General features: G+C 48.2%; 1 protein-coding gene and 1 non-coding gene across 3 annotated transcripts in view; one reads left to right on the top strand and one right to left on the bottom strand.

Annotated features, from left to right (window-relative positions):
- Positions 1-12,977, bottom strand: part of Slc25a42 (solute carrier family 25 member 42) — a 28,630-nt gene extending 15,653 nt beyond the window's left edge. The window contains exon 1 of one of the 2 annotated variants that reach the window (XM_015489296.2): positions 12,569-12,977. Coding sequence is in view for 1 of the 2 variants with exons in the window: in XM_015489293.2 (XP_015344779.1) it covers positions 5,416-5,442 (27 nt within the window). In the remaining variant the exon portion in view is untranslated. Of the gene's footprint in view, positions 1-5,415; positions 6,073-12,568 lie in introns of those variants that run through there. The other variant, XM_015489293.2, reaches the window with a different exon arrangement.
- Positions 7,467-7,616, top strand: LOC125613832. Its single transcript, XR_007344430.1, has one exon. It is a non-coding gene; the product is annotated as a U12 minor spliceosomal RNA (small nuclear RNA).
- Positions 12,978-13,134: the final 157 nt, after the last annotated feature.

Genomic DNA, 13,134 nt, shown 5'->3' with positions numbered 1-13,134 from the left:
AGCTCCTCTCCTTGACTGGATTTCCAGAGCCACACAGCTGCCAGGCCTGGGGCAAAAGCCCTCTCTAGGGCCTCTCTCAGCCTCTGCATGTGGGGTGAGACCAGGGTAAAGACATGCTTCTTTTTTAAACATGTTTTTTTTAGTTGTAGATGGACATAATACCTTTATTTTGTTTATTTATTTTTATGTGGTGCTGAGGATCGAACCTAGTGCCTCACATGCGCTACGTGAGCGCTCTACCACTAAGCCACAACTCAGCCCCAAAGACACAGAGGTGACACAGGGCACAATAGCATCTATTGTTTTTTAAGTCCCTGTGTCCCTGCACTCTCATCTCTCCTGGGCCTTAACTAAGGAGGGTCCTGGAACCAATCTCTGCAGATACCCAGGGACAATGGTGTTATTTTTATCCCATCATGATTGTCAACAGAGCTCCAATCTCTGGGCTTTGCCAGTTATTCCCCTAATCTCCTTTGCTGCCCCAGGACCTGGTCCAGGACCCCACACTGCATTTAGGAGTCATATTGCCAGTACAGTAGTGACAAAGAGAGGGAGTCAGAGGGACTGCAAACTTGAGACTAGCCTAGGCAACCTAGGGAGACCCAATATCCAAAAAAAAAAAAAAAAAAGGAAAAGAAAGAAAAGAAAAGAAAAAATAACTAAGAAAGAAAAAAGGGGTGTCGCTCATTGTCAGTACACCCTTGGGTTCAATCCCCAGCATACACAAAAAAAGTCATATTGCCTGTCTTCCGCAGTCCGTTACATCTTGCTGGCCTTCCCTCATTACCGTTTTACAGGTGGGGAAAATGAGGCAGCTGAGGGGCTTGCCGGAGGTCGGAGTGTCCAGTTCATGCTGGCCAAGCTGGACTGAGGACAATGGTGATCATGACCACAGCTGAAGATCGGGGTGCCCTGGCTGCTCGTTTCTCTCTCATGGTGAAGTCCTGTCTCCCTGTTTTGCAGATGAGACACAGAGAAGTTTGGCCAAGTCCAAGGGCAGAGGGAACTCAGGTCCCAGTGCCAGGCTCCAAAGCCATGGCTGCGTCCTTCTGAGCCCTGCCACTGCCAGCAGCTCACAGCCACCAAAGCCAGGCTCAACAGGCCATTCCTCCTGAGTCGCTCTCCCAGAGAACTGTGCGCCCCTTAATCAAGGCTGCATTTAACTTAGAGGAAGAGCCAGTTCAGGGGAGATGGAAGTCTGGCTGTACTTGGATGGCAACTCGCAAAGTTAGGTAGACACGGACACGTTCAGAAAAGCATCTCTAAGCAGAAAGCATGGCACAGCCTCCGGGCTGAGATGGAGGGTCTGGGAGCCCTGGGTGCCGAGTCTGGCACCAGGGGAGGCTCTGTCCCAGCACATAAGCCTGAAAGAGGTGAGCTGAACATTTGGCAACAGCAGCATCAAGGGACAGGGACAGAAGTCAGGGTCTGGACCATGAAGGTGGAGACTCTGGTCAACTAGTCCCTGCTGACACCAAAGGCTGCCCGCTAGAAGGAGGGTGGCAGAGGAAGCCAGCTCCTGAGGAGCTGCAGCCTGGGAAGAACTTGGAAGGAGGCAGCCCCAGGCTACGGCTCCCGAGAAGCTAGAAGAAGCCAATGGAAACCACACCTGGGAAAGGACGATGTTCTGGGCCTTGCATGATGCAATGCCCTGGCCTCAACCTAGGATACTGAGGCACAGAAGGAGACCAGACCACGTGCCAGGGAGAGACGCTCTGCAGACGAGGAAAAACAGCCCTGGGGCTCCCAGGCGCCATGTCGCCAGACACAGGCTGGGTGGGCATAAGCTGAAACGCTGACAGGACCTCAGGTTGGGAAGAGCTGGACCTGGCTTGAGCCTGGCCATATCACCTGCGCCTCACTTTTTTGGACATGAGGCCTGTGGAATGTTCCCCAGCATCTTTGAGGCTCTGATACCCCAGCAACAGTATATTAGGTCCAGTGGACAATGACACATGGTGAGATTTGATAAAGTAAGTAAAAACTGCATCTGGGTGCTGGGTGTCTAGCTCAGTGGTAAAGTGCTTACCTCGCAAGCACAAGGCCAAAAACATCAATTTGCATGGACTTTTTCTTTCTTTCTTTCTTTCTTTTTTTTTTCCCCAGTGCTGGGGATTGAACCCAAGACCTTATGCATGCTAGGCGAGGGCTCTACCACTGAGCTGCACCCCCAGCACTTTTTATTTTATTTTGACTTGCTAAGTTGCTGATGCTGGCCCCAACTTGGAATCCTCCTGCCTCAGCCTCCTATGTAGCTAGGTTTACAGGTGTGCACCACTACACCCAGCCTGATGCGCTTAAATTTTAATGAAAAACAGAGCCAGTCAATTCACATTGGAAACTGTCTGCCATATGTCCTATTGTGGGGGCATTGCTTCCTCTCACTTTGTTACCCCACACACTCCTTCAGCACCTGCTGCCAGGTTGGTCATCCCTCTGGTTCCTTGCAGGTCCACGCAGGTAGAAAGGCACAGCCTGGCCACCTACAAGTGTGCCCAAATGACCAGTCTGAGTGGCCTTGTTTCCCCAGGAGGCCCCTGAGTTTTGCGCATGGTCACAGAGAGGGAAGGAAGAAGGAAGAATGGAATATACTGTGGGCTGGACCTGCTGTCCCTCCTCCTGCTCTCTTCCCCACTGTAGTCACTGTGAGTCACCCGGCGGGTGAGGCCCTTCTCATCCCCAAACTCTGAGCCTTGGAGCGCCGTCAGTGACTCCTACCCCTCAATCACCTGCCATGGGAGCAGCCAAGATTGACTGTGTCCTTCAACAGGTGGGTGCCCTCAGGCAGGTGCCCCAGTTCCCAGGAGCCACAGCTTCCTGTGAGTTGGACCTGCAGTGGCCACCTGAGGACCAATAAACCTGTACACAGACCACGCCTTCTCCAGACCCCATGCAGCAGAGTGTTACCTAACATTTGCTGGGGTAGGGATGTGGACACACTGGAGCCCTTGGCCACTGGGGAGGTCAAATAGGAAAGATGCTTGGAACTCAGTCTGGAGGGTCTTCAACAAGTTCAATTCCATTCCTAGGTAGAAAGCTAAGAGGGACACACAAAACTTGTACATGAGCATTCACAATAGCATGATACACACAGCCTGAGTGCTACTGTTCTGGCCTAGCATGTGCAAAGCCTGGGTTCAAAACTCCATTCTGGGAAAAGAAAAAAACAACACCTCAAACACGGGGCTGTGACTCGGTGGTGCTGTGCTTGTCTTGTATGTTCGAGGCCCTGGGTTCTCTCTCCAACATTGGAAAAATAAAGATTTATTTCACTTTACAGTGTGTAAGTTATACTTCAAGAAAAGACATTTAAACACTGGAAACAAAGAGACAAAAAACACTGCCCGGCCAGGTACAGTGATACATGCCTATAATCCCATCTATTCAAGAGGCTGAGGCAGGAGAATCTAAGTTCAAGGACAGCATTGGCAATTTAGTGAGACCCTGCCTCAAATAAAAAATAACAACTATTGCTGAATGCGGTGGTGCATTCTTATAATCCCAGCTGCTCAGGAGGCTGAGATAGGAGGATAGTGAGTTCAAAGCCAGCCTCAGCAATGGCGAGGTACGAAGCAACTCGGTGAGACCCTGTCTCGAAATAAAATACAAAATGGGGCTGGGGATGTGACTCAGTGGTTGAGTGCCCCTGGTTCAATCCCTGATACACCCCCCCCCTCCCAAAATAAAAGAATAATAAGTACTGGGGATGAAGCTCAGTGGTAGAGCACTCCTAGTACCAATAATGCAAAAACAAAACAAACAAACAAACAACAACAACAACAAAAATCCCTGCCCAGTCCCTCCCAGGACAGCTGACCCTGAGCCTGGGGGTAGGCCAGGCCTTAACAATGGTCATTCCCAGGGGACTGGGATGAATGGGCTTCAGGTGACTGACTTGCTCATATTGGTGGAGGACACCATCCCAGGTTCTCTCTACTCCACTCTTTCCACTGTCACCAGGAAGATGATGGAGCTGACCCTTGATTTGAGGGTGGCTCAGATGACCCTCACTGGCTAGTCAGAACTCACACTTTTCTGGCTTCAAGGTGCTGGATTCAAAGATAGATCTGGAGTTTTGAGGAGACCACCAAGCCAGAGAGGCCCTCTCTCTCCAGGGCAGGGGCAGCGGAGAGGGTTCTGAGGTAGGGTCCACACAGAGCTCAATGCAGAGCAAGGCCAGAAGGGGAAGGTGAGCACCAACAGACTGGGGCATTCACAACCCAGTGGTGCTGGAAGAATCTTGGCGGGTACCAGAAACACCTGGACTCTTCCATCACGGAACCTGAATGAGCTTCTGTCACTTGCACCTCCCAGAGTCCTAACTCACATGCTGCGCCAGGGTGCCTACTTCCCTTATTCTCCTGTACACATCCTGTACTGTACCTCCAACCACATATGACAATGTCCTTTGTCCCAGGAGGCCCAGCTTCAAGACCTCACTGGGGCCAGGTGTGGTGGTATACGTCCGTGACCCCGGTTGGCTCAGGAGGCTGATGCAGAAAGATCACAAGTTCCAAGCCAGCCTCAGCAACCTAGCGAGGCCCTAAGCAACTCGGTGAGACCCTGTCTCTAAATAAAATACAAAAAAAGGGCTGGGGATGTGGCTCAGTGGGTAAGCACCCCTGGGTTCAATCCCCAGTACCAAAAAACAAACAAGTAACAAAAACTTCACTAGGTATCTGTCTACAGCACCGGAGTTTTCTGGACTAGAATTCAGGTGTCAGGTCTTCCTGGGAAGTTAGGTGAGAACTAGGGACCAGGTGCAAAGGGGCCCCTTGGCAGATCACAAGAGTGACATTCAGAGAAAGACCCCGAATAACAAACTTTGATCTTTTCTCATGCTATTTTCTGTTCGGGTGACCCTAGAAGGAAATGTCTAGAATATTTGGGATCTCTGGATCAGCTGTGGCATGAAAACTTCCCAAATTCTAGCAACACTGATCGGAAGCAAGTTCACGGTGTCAGATGAAGCAGGACAGAGCTGCTTCTTATTCAGGATCGGGTGTTTTTCTACAAGCCCCAAACTGCAGCGGCTGCACGTGCTTGGCCATCCTAACACGCACACACCCCACACACGTGTATCCTACTCCCTGGGGAGCTCCCAGACCAATGATGGTGGGGGCAACTGCACAGCTGCAGGCCCCACCCTCTGGGACACAGGAAATGTTTGCACAACCCGGAGGATGCAGTTACTTGTGAATGGAGTTAACAAGCACCTATAATCTGTGTAAACAGAAGCCAATTAACATCCTATCTGGGGTCAATAAAAGCTGTTTTCTTTTCAGTTAATAGTCATTAACTTCACCTAAGTGATCCTGGTGCATCTTACATAATGGTTGTTCCCCGATAACCCAGGTGATTGGCTGCCTCGCAGACAGCCTGCTTCTCCGTGCTGGATGTGCCTTTCAGACCCACCTCAGTTACTGAAACCCTGGCTGCCATCTCTATGGGCTAATCGCACAGATGTCCAAGTCCTGAAAGAGCCAGATGATTCTGCAGTCAATCACTGTCCTCTGTTCTTGCAGACCGCCACCCATACCTGTCACCAGACGCCCTTGGAAGTTTATCTGAAACAAAACAGGGCACCCGATGGTACTCAGACCCTCTGCTCAGAAGGTGCACTTCAGTACCTGGTCTTCATCCCAAAAGCCCTCTGTTCTTCAGGGCGCTCTGCATCTGGTTGGCCTTCAACAATTATTAGCCAGATGAGGGAGTCAACTCCCTGGATGCGCTGAAGTCGGCTCTGGCTGGACTCCCCCGGTGCTGCACTTCCGCTGTGTCCTTCAAAGCCTGCCTTAAGTGTTCCCTTCTTACCTCCCCCAAAGTTAGCCGCTCAGCCCAGCATGGAGCACTCAGTGGTTCTCTGCTGCACTGTGATAGACTTTGATTTGTCTCCCCATTAGGCTGGGGTCCCAGGAAGTCAAGGGCCTGAGTCATGTCGAGCCTAGAAAGATTCATGACACCAACCTCCAGCCTTTGTAGTCATGTCCTCCTGCCCTCAGTTGTCCTTACATGGTGCAAGAATGTTCCTCTTAGCTGGCCACAGTGGCACACACCTGGCATCCCAGCTACTCAGGAGGCTGAGGCAGGAGGATCGCCAAGTTTGAGGCCAGTCTGGGTAACTTCATGAGACCCCACCTCAAAATAAAATAAAAAGGGCTGGGGGTGCAGTCCCGTGGTAGAGCACGTGCGGAGCATGTGTGAGGTCATCGGTTCAAGCCCCAGAGCCATAAAAACAAAACAAAAAAGAAAACAACAAAAACCTACTGCTCACCAAATATTTCAAAATTGTCACTGCTGTTCACTGTAACCTCTGACCCTGCCATCTGAGGTTCGGTGTCCTTCGGCTGTGATCAATGTGCTCTGGGCAACTGAAGCTGCTGGTAGCTCTCAAACACGCACCTGTCCACTTTGTAGCCTGGCCACCAAGACCTGACTGTTCTTCAAAGCCTCATTCAAAAGCACAACACCCCCTTCCCAGCCTGAGGTTTCCCCACATTCTTCTTTTTTTTGTGTGTGTGTGTGTGGTACTGGGGATTGAACTCTGAGGCACTCGACCACCGAGCCACATCCTCAGACCTATTTTGTGTTTTATTTAGAGACAGGGTCTCACTGAGTTGCTTAGCACCTCGATTTTGCTGAGGCTGGTTTTGAACTTGCAATCCTCCTGCCTCAGCATCCTGAGCCCCGCTGGGATTATAGGCACGTGTGCCACTGTGCCCGGCTCCTTTTTTTTTTTTTGGTATTAAGGATATTTAACTCAGGGCACTTTACCAATGAGCTACATCCCCAGCTCTTTTCCTTTTCTAGGGTCTTACTAAATTGCTTAGGGCCTCTCTAAGTTGCTGAGGCTGGTCTCGAACTTGTGATCCTCTTACCTCAGTCTCCCAAGTTGCTGGAATTACAGACATAAGCCATGTGCCTGGCTCCCCGTTATTTTTCAGCTATATCATCTAAGGCCTTGTTGGCAAAGGGCCATGCACACAGATCATGCCAGAAGTTGGGTACCCCAATCTATGCTCTTCTCCTTTCTGAGGCCCTGTGAGGGGACAATGCTGCAGAGAAGAGGCTTGTCCTCAGCAGGGGAGGTGCACGATCTCCTTTGTTTCTACAGCCATGAGCTGCTCCAGCGGCAGGTGTTTCCAGAACCACATACACCAGAATCCTCCAAGATGTCTGTACAGGACTCTTGAGCCCCAGTCTAGACTAACTACGGCAGAACTGCCAGACAGCGGGGAACAGGAATATGCCTTTTAGATAGGATAGGGATAAGGCTTGCTGCACCAACAAAAACCATCAGCTCTCCACATCTGCAGGTTCCACATCTGGAAACATTGCGTCTATGCAGATTTTGATTTTTCTTGTCCTTATTCCCTTAACAATACAGAATAACAATTACACACACAACATTTAATTTGTACTAGATATTCTTAGTCATCCAGAGATGATTTAAAGTACATAGGAAGATACCTTATACTTGTGAGGATGGAAAATAACAATTTGGGATGATGCCTGAATCCTCACTGCTAATTTGAGACAAATTTTTGAGCAAGTAAAGGCTGCCCTTAAAGCGACCCCTTTACTTTGCAGGATTCATGGGAGTTGTGATCTGCCTGACTCCTGGACATTTAAAAAGTAGACCCATCAGCCTGGTGCCGAGGCTCACACCTGTAATTCTAGCAACTCAGAAAGCTGAGGCAGGAGATCACAAGTTCAAGACCAGCCTCAGCAATTTATTGAGACCCTCAGCAACTTAGCAAGGGCCTAAGCAACTTAGTGAGATGCTGTCTCAAAATAAAAACTAACAGTGACTTGGAAGGCTGAGGCAGGAGGATCAGGAGTTCAAAGCCAGCCTCAGCAACCCAGTGAGGCACTAAGCAACTCAGTGAGACCCTGTCTCGAAATAAAATACAAAATAGGGTTGGGGATGTTGCTCAGTGGTCGAGTGCCCCTGAGTTCGGTCCTGGTACCCACCAAAATAAATAAATAAAATAAAAAATAAAAAGGTCTGGCCCAGTGGTAAGGTGCCCCTGGGTTCAATTCCTGGTGCCAAAAACAAAAAACAAACAACACTCACCCCCAACAAAAAAAAAAGGCTGGGGTTCCAGTACAGAGCAAGCAAGCAACCAAACAAACCAACCAACTCAGCAGAAATGTAGTCTGTCAGTTGTGGAGAAGTTCACAATCAAGGTGAGGCAGGGCTGGTCTCTTGTGGCTGTGAAGAAAAATCTGTTCCACGCCTCTTCTGGTTTCTTGCAGCTACCAGCAATTCTCGGCAGTTCCTACGTTTTTGACTGATCTCTCCAGTCTCTGTCCCATGGCCTTCTCCCTCTTGTGCATCTCTGTGTCTCCTCCTATCTATCTATCTATCTATCTATCTATCTATCTATCTATCTATCTATCTATTGAGATCCTAAGGGTTGAAGCCAGGGCTTTATGGATGTTAGGCAAGCATACTATCACTGAGGTGCATCCCCAGGTCTTTATTTTATTTGAAACAGGGTCTCACTAAGTTGCTGAGGCTAGCCTCAAACTTTCAATTCTCTTGCCTCAGCCTCCTGAGTCACTGTGGCATGTGCCACTACCATTCGGTCTCCGCTTCCTCTTCTTACAATGACAGTAGTCATTGAATGTAGGACACTCTTAGATACCTACCAAGACTCCCAGTGGATGTCTGAAACCACAGATAGAACCAAATCCTATATGTACTGTGGTTTCCTATACATATACGTCTATAATAAAGTTTAATTTATAAATTAGGCACAGTAAGAGATTAACAATAACAACTAATTATAAAATAGGATAACTATAACAATTACTATAATGAAGTTATGTGAATATGGTCTTCCCCCTTCTCCTCTTCCTCGTCTCTCTCTCTCTCTCCTTTTCTCTCCCTCTCTCTTTCTCTCTCTACCCACTTCCAGAGAACTCTGTTTGGCCCCTGGGATCTGAGCACTCAGCACAAGATGGTCAAGACAGTCCCAGCAAAAGGTGCTCAGTGAGGAAAGCAAACGATGACAAACATATTTTAAAAATAGCCCAGTGACCAAGGAGGGGTCACTGGGGGACAATGCTCTACTTCTTGAGCTGGGTGTTAGTTTCATTATTCTTATACCTTTTTTCTTTTCACAGGTACATGATATACGTTTTATAAAGTATTTCACACATAAAATTAAAAATGCAGAGTTTTTTTGTTTTGTTTTTGTAGCACTCTGTCACCCTAAGCCTCACATAGGCTGGGCAAGCACCCTACCACTGAGCTACACCCCTACCCCTAAATGCAATGCATGTTTTCAAGAGCTGACTTGCAAAACTCAAAAAAAGCAAACAGTTCTGATCCACTCAATCCTCTCCTAGTGTCTAACTGCCAAAAACTGATTGATACTCAGGAATGGGCCTGACCTCAGTATGATGACTCCTTCAAACTGGCACAGATGGTAAGAAATCTCAGACTCTGAATAGAATCTCAAAACAGCTCCCCAAATACCTGACTCGTTTTATGATCCCCTTTTTTTTTTTCTAGACCCAAGTGGGGAAAAAGAAGAAAGCAGGACTGGGAGTACAGCTTAGTGGTAGAGTGCTTGTCTAACATGTGCAAGGCCCTGGGTTCCATCCCAGTACCACAAAAATAAAACTAAATTTTAAAAAATTAGCAACAAGGGCTGGGGTTGTGGCTCAGTGGCAGAGCTCTTGCCTAGCACTGTGAGGCCCTGGGTTCGATCCTCAGCACCATATAAAAATAAATAAATAAAATAAAGGTATTGTGTCCATCTGCAACTAAAAATAATTTTTTTAAAATTAAAACAGGAGCTGGGGTTGTGGCTCAGTGGTAGAGCACTCGCCTAGCCCATGCAAGGCCCTGGGTTCGATCCTCAGCACCACATAAAAATGAATAAATAAAGGTATTAAAAAAAAATAAAATAAAATAAAATTAACAACAGCTAAAAGTTTCTCGCCCCCACCCCCATGCTCTCAGTACTAGGGATTGAACACAGTTCCTTGCATATGTGAGATGGGCAGATACCACTGAGCTACATCCCCAGTTCTTTTTTTTTTTTTTTTAATATTTATTTTTCAGTTTTCGGCAGACACAACATCTTTGTATGTGGTGCTGAGGATCGAACCCGGGCTGCACGCATGCCAGGCGAGCGCGCTACCGCTTGAGCCACATCCCCAGCCCCCCCAGTTCTTTTTTTAAAAAAATAATATTTTTAATTTTTTATTCTAATTTGTTATATATGACAGCAGAATGCATTACAATTCATATTACACAAATAGAGCACAATCTCTGGATGTATACAAAGTATATTCACACCATTTGTGTCTGCATACATGTACTTTGGATAATAATGTCCATCCCCAGTTCTTTATTGAATGGGTGTCACTGAGTTGCCAAAGCTGGCCTCAAACTTGTGATCCTCCTGCCTCATCCTCCCAAATAGCAAACTGTTCTGCTTAAGGTACCTTATGCCCAAATCTCTCAGCAACCCCCCCTCCACTCCCAGCCTCAGGGACTATCAGTAATGCCTTGTAAGGAATCTTGTAAGGAACCTCAAACGCAGGGTTTCCTCCAAGCTTGCAGAGGAAGAACTCAAATATTGCCTGAACTTTACTCTTATTGTGGAAGAAAAACAGTAGTCTAATGTTTAACCTTACCCCAGGGGCCAGAGCATCTAAGAAAGGGGAAGATCAAAAGCACCTCCTGTTTTGCACCAATGGGATAGGACAGATCAGAACACTTGATGATATCTGAGTTGGACTGGGAGGAGGAAACAGGCCTTCCCGCTGAACAGCTCAGAGAAGAAAGACTGATCATTTAGAGAGACATGCCCTTTAACCAAGCCACTCCTAAGAAGTACAAGTAGTTGGACCTAAATGCCATGCAGACGGAGGTTTTGAAGTGCCTGAGCACAGCTGAAGCCCGCCCACATTCACACCAGATTTGCTGATACAGGAATCTATCTATTCACTGCAGCTCAATTTGTAACAGCAAAAGATGGGTGACAGCTTAAACAGCCATCAATAAGGGCCTGGCTCCCCAGTCACAGACTACTTCTAGAAAGAAATATTAGAAATTATTAACAGCACAGGTGCATCCAGAGGGTCTGGGTGCAGATAGAGACCTGCTTGGTTTTTAATTATATGCACCTTTGTACTGGTTTTCTAAAAACTATATACATCAATTACATTGTCAAAGTTTAATTTATATATATATATATATATAAAATATATATATATAAAATACATATATATAATACATATATATAATACATATATATAAATGTATACATATACACACAAGTACAAGTATGTATGTACAGTACACACCTATATGCACATACATATTTACAAACATAAACGCCCAAACCCATATGTTTTATTTTTTATTAAATTAATTTTTTTGTAGTCCTGGGGATCAAACCCAAGCTAGCAAGGGCTCTGCCACTGAGCTGCATCCCCAGCTGCTGCAGGCCCCCAATATATGATTACATGATCCCTTTAGCAATTGGATGGAAAATCCCAATGGCCTCAGTTTCCCCAGAAGAAGCTGAAGGTGACGTGGCCCTGAGGAACATTCTGGCATCCTGGTTGCAGGGAGACAGGCAGGAGTAAGAAGCACTATGCAAGCCCTACAGGAAATGGCATGTTGCTGCTTTTCAACAACAAAGCCAACGACCTCCTTCCATGCTGCACATATGCAAATGAGACTCAAGGGAACTTGAAAAGTTCCAGAAGAATCATTATTCCCAGCACCACACAGACTCCAGTTTTGCAGTTTAGCTTTAAACGGCTGCACCATTAGCTCGCCTGACTCTGGAAAGTATTTCCTTACTCTCAGTTTAGTGGCTTCAAGAGCTCGCACAGATCAGCTGTTGCCCTCGCCAACAGCTCCCCAAAGGATGAGCTATCCCACTCCTATATGCCTCGGCACCCGGGCCCCAGGGCTTGGAGATACAAGCCCGGACTGCCACGGATAGGCTGCCCCTTTCAGCTAAGCCTTTCCGGATTCAAAGTCATGATTCCTGAGAGGAGCATGGGGGTGGGGTGGTACTTCCCTCCCGGTCAGAGTAGGAGGCCCCACACCCCTGGAGATCAACACAACAGATGGGCAAAAATGGGGGAAGTAATCGATGAAGAAGGTGGGCAATGCTCAGGAAGAGATGGGCTCTGTCTCCAGCATTCTAGTGGCTTTAGGTTTGTCGCTGCCAAAATGGGGATGATTCTGGTTTTGTCTGGCTGATGGGATTATTCTAAGGCCTGGAATTACCTTATTTCTGTCAGCACTGTTATAAACTGAAAGATAAAAATTGGGTGGGCTTTTGTTTGGGAAGGGTACAGTAATCTTGAGACCCAAGGCCTGGGTGAATGTTGGAGGACCTGGGGGATCCAGGGAGGATAAACACAGAGGGACACACACACAGGTGCACTTGGGAAAAAGCATAAGTGGTGGGGTGGGATAAGAGGGAGGGAGAGATGGGGCTGCTAGAAGCATAAGGGCAGGTGGGGTGATACACAGGGCACCCACTCAGGTTACTGAAGGTGTGTCGGGGAGAGGGGTAGCACAGACCTGAATATGAGGAGTCTGTGAAAGGAGAGGAACAGGCCCGGGTGACGGAGTGGGAGACGTAAGAGAGGGGTGGAAGGCTCAGCTGTTGGTGTGGAGGTTGCGGCCGCAGTTGTGGAAACTCCTGTGGGGTTGGGAGGGTCACAACATCAGGTGTGAGGTTGTCATATACAGGGACAGTCTCAGGGTGTCCATGAGTGGGGGCCCGGTGTCAGATTGTGAAGCGGGATGTCAGACTCAACTGTGCAGACAGGGGATGGAGATCAAGGAGGTGGGCACGAGTCAAGAGGAGAGGAGCATGTCAAGGAGGCCAGTCTCAGGTGTTTTGGGGGGGGTGTCAAGAGAAGGGACGAGGTCAGGTGTGCGTGGGCTGTGAGTGAGGGGGCTCAGATCTGGCTCTGGAGACTCCCTGACGGCACCAGATGTGGGATCGGGGTCGGGGGGGTCTTCAACCTCTGTCCCCGGGACGCTGCTGTCACGCTCCGCCTCCCCCGCCTCCGCCCTAGGGTCCATGACAGGACCCGTGCAGTACCTCAGTTCGGTCTGGCAAGCGCGGGCCCCCTGACGCC

This window comes from Marmota marmota, unplaced genomic scaffold, assembly GCF_001458135.2.
Source record: "Marmota marmota marmota unplaced genomic scaffold, marMar, whole genome shotgun sequence".
NCBI classification, from domain to species: Eukaryota; Metazoa; Chordata; class Mammalia; order Rodentia; family Sciuridae; genus Marmota; species Marmota marmota.
The sequence above is the reverse complement of the archived record's forward strand: the minus strand, read 5'-3'. Positions and strand labels throughout refer to the sequence as shown.